At 44.6% G+C, this 13,768-nt stretch overlaps 1 protein-coding gene across 1 annotated transcript in view; it reads right to left on the bottom strand.

The window, feature by feature from the left end:
- The window catches only part of eprs1 (glutamyl-prolyl-tRNA synthetase 1), a 77,729-nt gene extending 67,153 nt beyond the window's left edge, over nucleotides 1-10,576 (bottom strand). Inside the window, exon 1 of the mRNA XM_060934205.1 lies at nucleotides 10,434-10,576. Coding sequence (XP_060790188.1) covers nucleotides 10,434-10,476 — 43 coding nt within the window. The 5' untranslated portion in view covers nucleotides 10,477-10,576. The remainder of the gene's footprint in view (nucleotides 1-10,433) is intronic.
- Between the last annotated feature and the right edge of the window lie 3,192 nt (nucleotides 10,577-13,768).

Genomic DNA, 13,768 nt, shown 5'->3' with positions numbered 1-13,768 from the left:
TGCGCCGCGAAAAGTTTGACTACTCTGGCTATGGCAAGTCAGAAAGTAAGTAAAAAAGTAAGAGCATACTATACCCGCCTCTGTTCATTAACGGTATATGTGCAGATTCGGTATAGATGTTCGAAGGACTCCTGGACGTTTATTAAAGCTGCCAGAGCAGCTTGAAGGTCCGTTGGATCGATGTAATCAGACATGCTCTTACTTTTTTACTTACTTTCTTACTTCCCGGGCTGGCATGTACAGTATATGACATATTTATGACGTAAACACGTACCCGACGTGAGCAGATCCGAGCAGAGTTTCGCGTATTGGGTAGTTTAGACGGATATGCAACGGGGGCTGTTTTTAACTTATCCACTCTGGAAGGCGTTTTCAATTTTTTCCGTTTTTCATCCTCGGAAACGCCGTCCCCATGTAGACGAAAGACACTTCCGCTAAAATATTTAGTCGTTTTTACCCGACAGCGTCCTCGTGTAAACGGGCCCTTAAAGAACTTAAAAGAATTTAGATTGAACTGAATAATCTCAAATGCTTCTTGTAGCTTTAAAATAGTCCCAGCAGGTGACTCTGAAGAAAAATACTGTGTGTTTGAACACCGCCTGCTGTAAACACTTTGCATACACCCCAATGACCAACTCCACTGACCGCCACGACACCACCGCGCACGATTCCCTCATCGGCACAGTGGCGCACCACAAATTACTACCTGGTCTGTGGGAAACACTGAATAATTATAAACTAATAAAATAAATGGCTCAGGTTTCATAGAAGAAGAAAAAAAATTTGAAGAAAATCTCACAGTATGATGCTGAAGCTGCCTAAACAATGGAAAATAAAATACCATTTTGGTAAAAATGTTGGTATCCATTAATTTCTTGTATTAAGTAAAAAATAAAGTGCACACAGTCCTTCACTGTAAACATAACACACTTTCAGTAACAGAATTTAAGCCTACATAAACACTGACTCGCACATGCTGCTTCTCTTGAACGTATACACGGAAATAAGGTGGAAGGGAGTTTGTCGACGTCACCTCAAGCCGACGCCAACGATTGGTCAAATTTGCTGGAAAGTTGCGGTGATTGGATATAATTGCAACACCGCCCTGAATGCGCGGGGATTGGCTGAATTTGCGTTGAAGTTGCAAATCGCAACATCGCGAAATCCTGGAGGGTCTGCCAAATGACCGTTTACTTTTCAGCTCAAATACACGAAGCGGTATTGGCCGGTTTCGCAAGCGGAATATTGTGCATGCGTACATCGCTCTTTCCGAAGAGAAACATCCGGCAATTCATTAAAAACAACATGTCGAGTGAGATGCTTCGGAAGTCGTGTGAATAAACTGATAAAATTTGATATGTAACCCGAATATTGGCATATTTTGGCACTTGTCCGATCGGACAAGTAACTGAGACGATGAACTTGTCCGACATAAAGGATCACTTGTCCCGGACAACCGTTAATGTTGAGCCCTGCGTAGGTGTGAACGTGAGTGTGAATGGTTGTCTCTGTGTCAGTCCTGCGATAACCTGGTGACTTGTCCAGGGTGTACCCCGCCTCTCAGCTGGGATAGGCTCCAGCTTGCCTGCGACCCTGTAGGACAGGATAAGCAGCTACAGATAATGGATGGATGTTTTACAAATAGCAAAAAACGGCATATCAAAATACATAAATAAAAACAGAGCAAAGGTCAATCAGGACTCGTGTGCGCGCGCGCGCATCACTAATGGTTCCTCAGACCGTTACAGATGTACTTTGGTGCTAAGATGTGATTTACTGCCAGAGCGCAGCTCTCCATATTCTCCCAACAGGATGTGTGGTTTCTCAGAGTTAATGAGAGTGTAAAATTGAGGATGAACATGCGGAATTATTCTGAAGTACATTTCCCATAAATGGCTGCAGTTTTAACACTTGTGGAGACAGATCTGCACTTCTAAACTGTATTCATGCTTTCTGTTCTCTACGAAATTCTTATATTGGTCTGTCACGACAGCCTGCCTGTGTGCTCGGAGCCTGCACTTCTGCGTTTTTGGTTCGTCACTGTGCGCAGGCAATGTGCCAAAACGTAGTTCTGCTTTAGGACCAGTGAGTACTGCATTGCATTCTGTGCTCATATTTGGCTCCATCAGAGCTTAAAGGAAAACTCCAGAGTGAAATGCTTTCTAGGTCTATTTTCGCATTATTGGGAGTGCATACGTTGAGTTGCTACCACAATCATGTCAATCGGATGTGTTTTGAGAAAATTAGTTTTTTGCGATTTCAACCAGAAAGCGCCAACACGGCAGTGCGCGGGGCATGTGTTTTTGCCAATACAAAACACTAGTTTTAAAACCATTGCAAAGCTCAAAACAACGTGACAGTTCTGTGGACGTGAGTAGAGGGTTCCTACAAACAAAACGAAGCGTCCCTGGCTCTGCAAGTGCACGGATAGTGTGTAGAAGAGTAAATACAAAGCCAGTGACCTTACCTGAATTTGGTCTTCTCCAGACGCCATGTTCATGGGACAGTCCGTAAAAGTAGAGTGCCGAGCCCATCCCGCTGGAAATGCACAACATACCACAATTGTGCATTTCCAGTGGGATGGGCTCTGCACTCGGCACTTGACTTTTACGGACTGTCCCATGAACATGGCATCTGGAGAAGACCAAATTCAGGTAAGGTCACTGGCTTTGTATTTACTCTTCTACACACTATCCGTGCACTTGCAGAGCCAGGGATGCTTCGTTTTGTTTGTAGGAACCCTCTACTCACTTCCACAGAACTGTCACGTTGTTTTGAGCTTTGCAATGGTTTTAAAACTAGCGTTTTGTATCGGCAAAAAGACATGCCCCGCGCACTGCCGTGTTGGCGCTTTCCGGTTGAAATCGCAAAAAACTAATTTTCTCAAAACACATCCGATTGACGTGATTGTGGTAGCAACTCAACGTATGCACTCCCAATAATGCGAAAATAGACCTAGAAAGCATTTCACTCCGGAGTTTTCCTTTAATGTAGTTCAGTTTCTAAGCTATGATCATTTGGTTGACTCATGAGTTGACTGTTCTGAAATCAGGCTAATCCTGATGCAAGACCTGATACAATATTAGCATGTGATAATGCAGTGATGACACACGCACATCTTAAAGGCCAACTAAGGTGACAACTACCCTACCCGTTTTTCTTATTTCAAACAAACAAAATAGTTGCTTTCAACCACATAAGAGCCCATTTTCGATAGCAAACAACTTTAGTTAGCCAATTACTTTCGCACATTTTACACGCTATCGCTTCTCACAGTACACACGGCCATATTTGAGAGCAGAGAGAACAGTGAGGATCATTTGCATCCGTATTTAAGATTTGAGGTAATGGTTGGTTCTAGGGGCGGCACGGTGGTGTAGTGGTTAGCGCTGTCGCCTCACAGCAAGAAGGTCCGGGCTCGAGCCCTGTGGCCGGCGAGGGCCTTTCTGTTTGGAGTTTGCATGTTCTCCCCGTGTCCGCGTGGGTTTCCTCCGGGTGCTCTGGTTTCCCCCACAGTCCAAAGACATGCAGGTTAGGTTAACTGGTGACTCTAAATTGACCGTAGGTGTGAATGTGAATGGTTGTCTGTGTCTATGTGTCAGCCCTGTGATGACCTGGCGACTTGTCCAGGGTGTACCCCGCCTTTCGCCCGTAGTCAGCTGGGATAGGCTCCAGCTTGCCTGCGACCCTGTAGAACAGGATAAAGCGGCTAGAGATGATGAGATGAGATGGGGCTGGTTCTAGGTGTTGTGTGGGAGTGTAGCGTAAAATATCCCAGCCAGGTTAAAGTTTTTTCTTTTACGTTTGTTAATCCAGGGGTGCCACCACTTCCTACCACTACGCTCTTGACTCATTCATGAAAAACTTCATCAAAACGTCACCAGGCTAGCCTACCGTAATTACTGTGGCAGACAGTCCAACCCCTGTGGCAATGCAGAAAGAGGGTAAACAAGCACTATCCTATTCTCAGTGTTCGTTTACCCTCTTTCTGCATTGCCGCGGGGGTTAGACTGTCTGCCACGGTAATTACGGTAGGCTAGCCTGGTGACGTTTTGATGAAGTTTATGAATGTATCGAGAGCGTAGTGGCAGGAAGTAGTGGCACCCCTGGATTAACGAACGTAAAAGGGGGAAGAAAAAAACAACAACAAAAAAAACCCACCTTAAATAACTTAACTTTAACCTGGCTGGGATATTCTACACTACACTCCCACACAACACCTGTATCCAACCATTACCTCAAATAATCTTAAAAGATACCGACGCAAACGATCCTCACTGTTCTCTCGAATATAACCGTGTACTGTAAGTGATTTCACACTTTATGGAAATCATCTGGAAAACAGGTCGGGTGTTTCCGGCAATATTTCCACCTTTTTCTGTACAAGTGATATAACGCAGAGCCTTGTTTTACGGGTAAAGAGTTCAGGTTTGTCCATAAGTCAGGGTTGCATCTCATTAATACGCTATTTCTGATGTATGGGGGGAGCCGACGTTGTCACCTTAGTGGACCTTTAAGCTAAGGTCTCACATAGCCGGTTGATCCGTGAGAACCGTGGCTGGGGCTACTGTGGCCATTCTGGCAGATTTTGGAGGTGATCCATGGCATAAATTTAGGCGAAGTAAATATGCAAACGAAGCCATGGTAACCGTGAGAGTAGCTACGGAAGTTGCTGGTAAACCAATGGCGGCAGCGACGTACAGCCTTACAGTAATCACAGCAGCGTGCATGGTTTTCACAGTTTCAGTATGGCATAGCCATAGCAAGACAAAATAAGCCACATCCCAAGACAAACTTTTCACTTTCTGTAGAAATGTTATTCCATGAACACTGGTTGCGACAGAATGCTACGGTAACCCCCGGTAGCCCACATAAGCCTCAAGGATGCTCATGGATGCCTTCACGGTTGCAACAGATGAATTAATCCGGCGCGTGACTCATGGCAATTTTCAACACGACCAAACTTTCCAGGGATGGAAGTCACGCTCTCCCAGTTGTCAAGGTACCTCCTCAGCTCTCGCGTATTCTGACAGAAGGGCCCGGAACACATACCAGTTGATCCCCGGAAGGCACAAAATCGTCTACTGGCATCTACTGCGAAGTGATTCCGGCTATGTGAGACCGAGGCTTTAATACAGTATTGGCATGCATGCGTCTTAGGGCCGAGACATTCCTGATGCCACGCGACTCGTATGCTTGTGGACGGTGATTATACTTGCGCTAGAGCCGGGCAATATGGCCTAAAAAAAAAAAAAACTTCGATTTTTTCACAAAAAATCTGATTTTAATCTATTTTTCCCCCCTACTAAAAATCAAACTACAGATGACAAAGAAATGATTCAAAACAAGTTTTACCTTTATTTTGTTTTCACTTAACTTAAATTTCCCCTTTGGGGTTAAAGTGCAACCAGAAACCAAAAAGAAGCCAAAAAACAAGCTTGTAGATGAGATAACATCGCAATAGCATCTGTGATTGCCTTCCACCGTGCCCCATTCTTATCATAAGGCACACAGTTCGAAAACGTGTCAGGGATGGTTGCTTGCTTTACTTTGGATGGTGCGCTCGTGCTGCATCTATGTTCATTCCGCTGGGAGCAGCACTTCTCCCACTCCGCCGCATGCTTCTGTTTAAAGGAACAGTCCACCGTATTTCCATAATGAAATATGCTCTTATCTGAATTGAGACGAGCTGCTCCGTACCTATCCGAGCTTTGCGCGACCTCCCAGTCAGTCAGACGCAGTCAGACGCGCTGTCACTCCTGTTAGCAATGTAGCTAGGCTCAGTATGGCCAATGGTATTTTTTGGGGCTGTAGTTAGATGTGACCAAACTCTTCCGCGTTTTTCCTGTTTACATAGGTTTATATGACCAGTGATATGAAACAAGTTCAGTTACACAAATTGAAACGTAGCGATTTTCTATGCTATGGAAAGTCCGCACTATAATGACAGGCGTACTAACACCTTCTGCGCGCTTCAGCAGCGCATTGATATCTGAGCTCCGTATCAATGCGCTGCCGAAGCGCGCAGAAGGTGTTAGTACGCCTGTCATTATAGTGCGGACTTTCCATAGCATAGAAAATCGCTACGTTTCAATTTGTGTAACTGAACTTGTTTCATATCACTGGTCATATAAACCTATGTAAACAGGAAAAACGCGGAAGAGTTTGGTCACATCTAACTACAGCCCCCAAAAATACCATTGGCCATACTGAGCCTAGCTACATTGCTAACAGGAGTGACAGCGCGTCTGACTGACTGGGAGGTCGCGCAAAGCTCGGAGAGGTACGGAGCAGCTCGTCTCAATTCAGATAAGAGCATATTTCATTATGGAAATACGGTGGACTGTTCCTTTAAGGTGTTGGAATAAATTCGTCGTGCTGCTTCCTTTGGAAGCAACCGTTTTCAAACACACCTTACAACGAGGACTTGTTTGGTCTGCGTCCGATGCCGCAAAACCGAACCAATTCCAGATCATGGAGAAAGTTACTCCTTTCTCGGGCACAAGTTGCAGCTTTCCCCCAGTCGCTGCCATGTTGTTTGTGTGTGTCTAATGCAAGCGCGCGGGAGGAGGGCTATAGCGTCAGTACCCGATCTGTCCCTGCTGCCCGATCCGTTCTGCACATGCGCAGAGTGGAGCGTCGGTGGCGGAAGTTAAAACTGAGAGAAAACCGATTTTCATAAAAACACATCGTCCTTAACTGTAAATTCGAATTAATCGATAAAATCGATTTATCGCCCAGCTCTATCTTGCGTGCATACTTGATGTAAATCTGGAGGATTCCAACAGGTGGCAGTGCAAGAAGTCAAGACCGTGAGAAAACAACATCCGGTTCCGCTGTGTTGTGAGTTGAGGGAAGAAAGATGCTGAAGATCAAAATTATTTTAAAATTAAACATTGTAAAAGAATCATTAAAAATGAAAGATAAAAATTTCTTTTCCTTGAAGCATTCAGCCATGTTGATAACTTCAGACTAGTAAACAACGATGCTAATGTCTAGGGCTGCAACGATTCACTAAGACACCGATTCGATTCACGATTCAGACCCTTCGATTCATTTCGATTCGATTCTGTAACTAAATATAAAGGACAAATAAACCTCAGATTTTAAACTTTAACAAAATCCCACTGAAATTTGTCTGGAAAGATGAAAACTTTCCAAATGCTGGCTAGGGAACAGGATATGTAAGTGTAAAATGCTTAAAATATATAAAATAGGGATATTTTGGCAACTTGACTTGAATTCCTGAGCACAAAGCAGTGAGTATCAGTCACTCTCACTCACAAACACCTTCCTCTTCAAAGAGAGTTATTTAATATTTAAGCAAATTCAGAACGGTTCAATCAGTACCGTCAGTACACTAGAACAAGTAACAGTAGTAACTCAGCAACATGTAAAACTGTTCTGTAACTTTGGCTCTAAACTTTAACTGATAACAGGTAAAGTAAATCATTAGGAATATTTATGCATATTTATAAAAGTTCAAACAGGAATGGAATATCTTGGCTCAAGGAAATTTATCATGTTTTTAAACCCATCATTCTGTACGGTAGCGTATGGCTGCATATCATATAAGTGAGGTAGCCACCAACAGCCTTCGAAATAGCTTTATTTTTAGTTTCAGTCAGTTTTAACTGTCACCGCATATCTGGTTTTACTACTTTTGTAACACTTTCAGTTTTCAATTCGGTGGGACTTACTTCGTTTACATCCATGTTGTGTTTTCGCTTTAAGGTGGGGTTTACATTAGACCTTATCAGCGGATCATCAGATTAACGTTTTTAAAACGATTAGTGTACACACAGCAATGCCAGTACACGATTCGTGTGCACACAGCAACACCAATACACGGATACGCTCGGCTCCGCAGGCATCCTGCGCTCCAAACCACTCCGCCCTGAACAGCGAGTGCCCTCTGGAGGGTGCGCACTCCGGCCCTGCGCAGCTCACAGAGCGCACGAGTGAAGCGCACGAGCAGTGATTCGGGACTGAGCCGCTGTGTGTGTGCTCTCAGTGCATGTCGGGCATGCGCGTCACTTACCACTTGCAAGTGGAAGGATGGCAAGCCTAAAGACAATCATAACTACACAATGGGCAGTATTTGCATCAGTATTTGCAGTATTTTCATACTTTTATACTCTTTAATGAAAGGTGATACAAGGCGGAAGTCCGCGCCGTTTTTCAGCAGTCGCGTCACATGACCAACGCCAGCAAATCAGGAAAGTGGATGTCACAGTGACGTTGTCCAATGACGATGCCAGCTAGAGCTCAGCACAGCGTATCCGCGTATTCTCAATGTTTACACAGCACCGGACCAGACACGATCTGGATTGAATACGTGGACCCTGGCGGATTCCTGTTTCTCGGCGTTTCCAGGCGGTTTAATGTAAACGGACAGTGCATCCGCGAAGAAAACGAGACAGATACGGTCTAATGTAAACTTGGCCTAAATGATCTGCGAGGTTTGTAGTTGACCCTCCCTTATACTTCACATCAACATAACATGTGCAGCACGTTGCAACGTCCTTCATGTCTTCTCGAAACCCAAAATGGAGCCAAACTTTCGATTTAAGATGAGATGAAGGATCTTTAAGCTTGACTTCTGCCATTTTGGAGCCCAGCAACGGCGGTGCCATGTAATGTAAAGTAGCGACTACTCCAACTGGACAAGCGCAAGAACCCAAACCAAACAAATTGCACGCTTTATTTAGAAGCAAAGCTCTGGCTGATTGCTTTCTCGCATCGATTTAACAACATAAGTGTAATGGTTACGCAGTAAAAGTGCATTTATAAAATCAGTAAAAATTGAAAAAAATAAAAATGTCGCTGAATCGAACCAGGCGGCACGGTGGTGTAGTGGTTAGCGCTGTCGCCTCACAGCAAGAAGGTCCGGGTTTGAGCCCCATGGCCGGCGAGGGCCTTTCTGTGTGGAGTTTGCATGTTCTCCCCGTGTCCGCGTGGGTTTCCTCCGGGTGCTCCGGTTTCCCCCACAGTCCAAAGACATGCAGGTTAGGTTAACTGGTGACTCTAAATTGACCGTAGGTGTGAATGTGAGTGTGAATGGTTGTCTGTGTCTATGTGTCAGCCCTGTGATGACCTGGTGACTTGTCCAGGGTGTACCCCGCCTCTCGCCCGTAGTCAGCTGGGATAGGCTCCAGCTTGCCTGCGACCCTGTACAGGATAAAGCGGCTAGAGATAATGAGATGAGATGAATCGAACCGAAAATACAGCTACATGGATCGATAATCGATACAGCAGGTATGAACTCGATTTTCGGTGCACTGTGGTGAATTGTTGCAGTCCTACTAACGTCAGGTAGCAAAATATGAACACACTGCCATGCCAATTTTTGGTGGTACTGCAACGTGTGCACACACAGCACTGATTTCTGACAACGTGCCCAGAGGACGCGTCAAAACAGCGCTGGGAACAATGCGTGGCAGCCATGATGAGTGCGCGGAAGCGTTCCAAGCGTCAAGTATATCCCGGCCCTGAGTGCAGTTTTCGTTTGGACTGCATCCAACACTGCACCAAGACGTGTGTGTGTGTTATGTCTTAAATATACGTGCGATATAATGATGTGCAATATTGATTGGGAATGTGCGTTTTTTTTTTTTAATAAATGTGTGTCTTGTGTTATTTGCACTGGCAAAGGACAGCCAATTTTGTTGTCCTGTACTTGTGCTTTACAACGACAATAAAAGTCATCCATCCATCCATCCATCACCTGGATCATGGAAGCCTAAAACAACATACCATTTGATAAACATCTACAAGCAACATTTTTTTTTTCCCTGCCAGCTGACTTCTTCTGCACGATGACAATCATCATTAAATGAGATCAGAAATGACTCTTTGGTTTGGATTGCATCAGCCAGTAATACCAGTTCTCAACAAACGGTGGCGCCACTGGAGCTGAAGGGAACCAGAGCACTGTGTCAGACTGATAACAGGGTGTTCACAAGAGACACAACTCAGAGCAAGTAAAAATACACTTTTAACAAAAACAGGCTTCACGTCATGTCTGCATGTTCAAATAAATTTACCAAATCTAGCGTTTATAACATTTTAAAACTGACTAAGTCATGACAGATTTACTGAACAGAAACAGAAAGTAAATACTGAACATTAGCTAATGAGCTCACTGATCATGTATTGAAGCATCTCCACTGCACAAAGACATAAACCAACCAATGCATAAACGTATTTTATTTAACTAGACATCAGTTTCCAGCTCAGTCTGTTTACAGAAGCTGTGATCTGAGTAGATTTATAACTGTAATAAACAACAACAACAACAGCATGTGTCTGGCTCACCTCCTGACTGCCACGATGGCACTCGCGCGCGCATCAATCACAACAAATTACAATAAAACCGACACTCGTGTTTTCCCACAGATACACAAGTTCAACTCCGGGATTATCTGTTTTACCTAGTGGTGGGTTGCTGGGATTGACGGTGAGGTTTAAAGCCATGCTGTTTCCTCCCTGACTGCTCCTGGTACCTTTTATATGATCACGCTGCTAACACGAACAGCAGCTTTTCACTAAGCGCCACGAAGTACACTATTTGTAAGGATTACTGTCCTTGTTTTTCCTACCCGTATTTAGACAAACCCCGCCCCCTGCGCCATGATTAGTTAGTAGGTCACGTTGCGAACAAATTCAGCGACTGATTGGTTGTCAGAATGAACCTCAACCCAATCACAGATCAGACGGCAGGATTTCGACCCGCTTACAGGCGGAGAAACAAATAAAGCGCCGGGTTCTGCTTGGAATTATGGGTAAATCTTGTCTAAATAAAAGTCCCCTGAGTTAGCGGTTTTCATACATTTCATAAATGAATCTTCTTCAGGACAAAATAAATGTGTTACACATTGGGTGATTAAAATGAGTGAAAGTGTGTATGAATTAAAAAAAAGGGTAATCATTTATGAAATAAAATCTCATTTTGCTGTATAAAATCAGGCGGGGTACACCCTGGACAAGTCGCCAGGTCATCACAGGGCTGACACATAGACACAGACAACCATTCACACTCACATTCACACCTACGGTCAATTTAGAGTCACCAGTTAACCTAACCTGCATGTCTTTGGACTGTGGGGGAAACCGGAGCACCCGGAGGAAACCCACGCGGACACGGGGAGAACATGCAAACTCCACACAGAAAGGCCCTCGCCGGCCATGGGGCTCAAACCCGGACCTTCTTGCTGTGAGGTGACAGTGCTAACCACTACACCACCGTGCCGTCCCAATAATAATAATAATAATAATAATAATAATCCGTCCATCCATTATCTGTAGCCGCTTATCCTGTCCTACAGGGTTGCAGGCAAGCTGGAGTCTATCCTGGCTGACTCTGGGTGAGAGGCGGGGTACACCCTGGACAAGTCGCCAGGTTATCGCAGGGCTGACACATAGACACAGACAACCATTCACACCTACGGTCAATTTATAGCCACCAATTAACCTAACCTGCATGTCTTTGGGGGAAACCAGAGCACCCGGAGGAAACCCACGCAGACACGGGGAGAACATGCAAACTCCACACAGAAAGGCCCTTGCCAGCCGATGGGCTCGAACCCAGGACCTTCTTGCTCTGAGGCGACAGCGCTAACCACTACACCACCATGCTGCCCTTAATAATAATAATAATAATAGGGCGGCATGGTGGTGTAGTGGTTAACGCTGTCGCCTCACAGCAAGAAGGTCTGGGTTCGATCCCTGTGGCCGGTGAGGGCCTTTCTGTGCGGAGTTTGCATGTTCTCCCCGTGTCCGCGTGGGTTTCCTCCGGGTGCTCCGGTTTCCCCCACAGTCCAAAGGCATGCAGGTTAGGTTAACTGGAGACTCTAAATTGACCGTAGGTGTGAATGTGAGTGTGAATGGTTGTGTGTCTATGTGTCGGCCCTGTGATGACCTGGCGACTTGTCCAGGGTGTACCCTGCCTTTCGCCCGTAGTCAGCTGGGATAGGCTCCAGCTTGCCTGCGACCCTGTAGAACAGGATAAAGCGGCTAGAGATAATGAGATGAGATGAGATAATAATAATAATAATGGTAGCACCCTGGTTAAAGATCTAGTGCAGTGTTTCTCAACCACTGGGGTGCAAATTTTTTTTTTCAAGTTGAAGCTAATTTTTTACTTGTAGTAGGGTAAAATTGCTGGGTTGCATCCGATGTCACATCCACCTCACTGAGTTAAAGAAAGAAAGCACAACTTTATTCATCACACACTTGTGAAATTTCCTCTCTGCATTTAACCCATCTGAAGCAGTGAACACACACATGCACGTGAGCAATGAGCACACACACATACCCAGAGCAGTGGGCAGCCATGCTAACAGCGCCCGGGGAGCAGTTGGGAGTTAGGTGCCTTGCTCAAGGGCACCTCAGTCCAAGGCCGTCCCATATTAACCTAACCACATGTCTCTGGACTGTGGGGGAAAACAGAGCACCCGGAGGAAACCCACGCAGACACGGGGAGAACATGCAAACTCCACACAGACCGTGCTAACCACTACACCACCGTGTCACACTACAGCTTGCGATGCTTTGCAATGGGTTATTGATGAAAATGAGACGTTTTGGTAGCAATGCGTGGCAATATACTATATACGTGAGCTAAAAGTTGTGGTCACACAGCAGGTGAACACTTGACTGTCATGCCTTTGCGCACTTGAGTCTGGCACAGCTCAAGCGGCCATGCACGCTCATGGAGATCGGTGTGTGCGCTCTTGGGACCTCGTTGTTATGGGAAACACCTGATATTCATTTGAGTGCAATCAGCATGCGCAGATATAGACGCCGTTTTCACGAAGGCTTTGCAAAGTATCATCATTATCACTGTTGCGTTTGTTTCTAGCCATGTTTATAACGCTGTTTAAATACTCTGCTTTATGATTCTACTTTCTGTTTTGTGTTTGTAAATATCACGCCTGCTAATAAACACTCTTCCTGCACTTAGATCCGTCTACCGCCATCTATCTTGTAGTGTCCTGATCCCCAGATCTTTAACCCAGCCACATATAAAAAGTTGTACACCTCCATGCTCTTCCAGGTTTTCATCTGTTTGTCCGTGTAGAACAATGTCTGCAGCACCAGGTATTTTGAGATGTCAGGGAACTCAATGGATGGATAATTTTCCAACTCATAGGAAAAATCCTTCTTTGTTAACGTGTAAGGATCGAATTCCACTGAGTCATTTCTATGTCCATTCTTTTGAGTGTACTTCTTGGTTTTAATAACTTGCTTGTTTGCTGAACAGAAACATGGCAATAAGTTCTTGTGTTAATCGACCAGACTCCACCTTTGGATCATTAACCCCTTTTGACTGAGAATGCCCTGCATGCATGGTTTTATGTTGGCTTTTGGCACATCCATACAGTTTTAAATACAATACCTACAATTAAAACATTTTATTTTTATTGCATTTATTTAATTCCTAGATGCCTATCTGCAAAAGGGAGTGATGTTGCACACATTAATATACTTTACAGTAGATTATTAGATTCTAATAGTATACTTGAGCCAAAAATAATTGGGGATGTTTTTTAATGGGCCCTGACTCATTACAAGTATGAATAGGTGGGCCTTAAAGCAGAAAAGCTTGAGAACCCCTGATCTAGTGCATATTTTAACACTTTGTTGAATAATAGATAGTGTTATTTTGCACATTTTACAATATACACCAATCAGCCATAACATTAAAACCACTGACAGGTGACGTGAATAACATTAATGTTGATTATCTCATTACAATGGCACCTGT

The sequence above is a fragment of the Neoarius graeffei genome, chromosome 11, assembly GCF_027579695.1.
Source record: "Neoarius graeffei isolate fNeoGra1 chromosome 11, fNeoGra1.pri, whole genome shotgun sequence".
In the NCBI taxonomy this organism is placed as follows: domain Eukaryota; kingdom Metazoa; phylum Chordata; class Actinopteri; order Siluriformes; family Ariidae; genus Neoarius; species Neoarius graeffei.
This window is presented reverse-complemented; position numbering and strand designations above follow the sequence as displayed.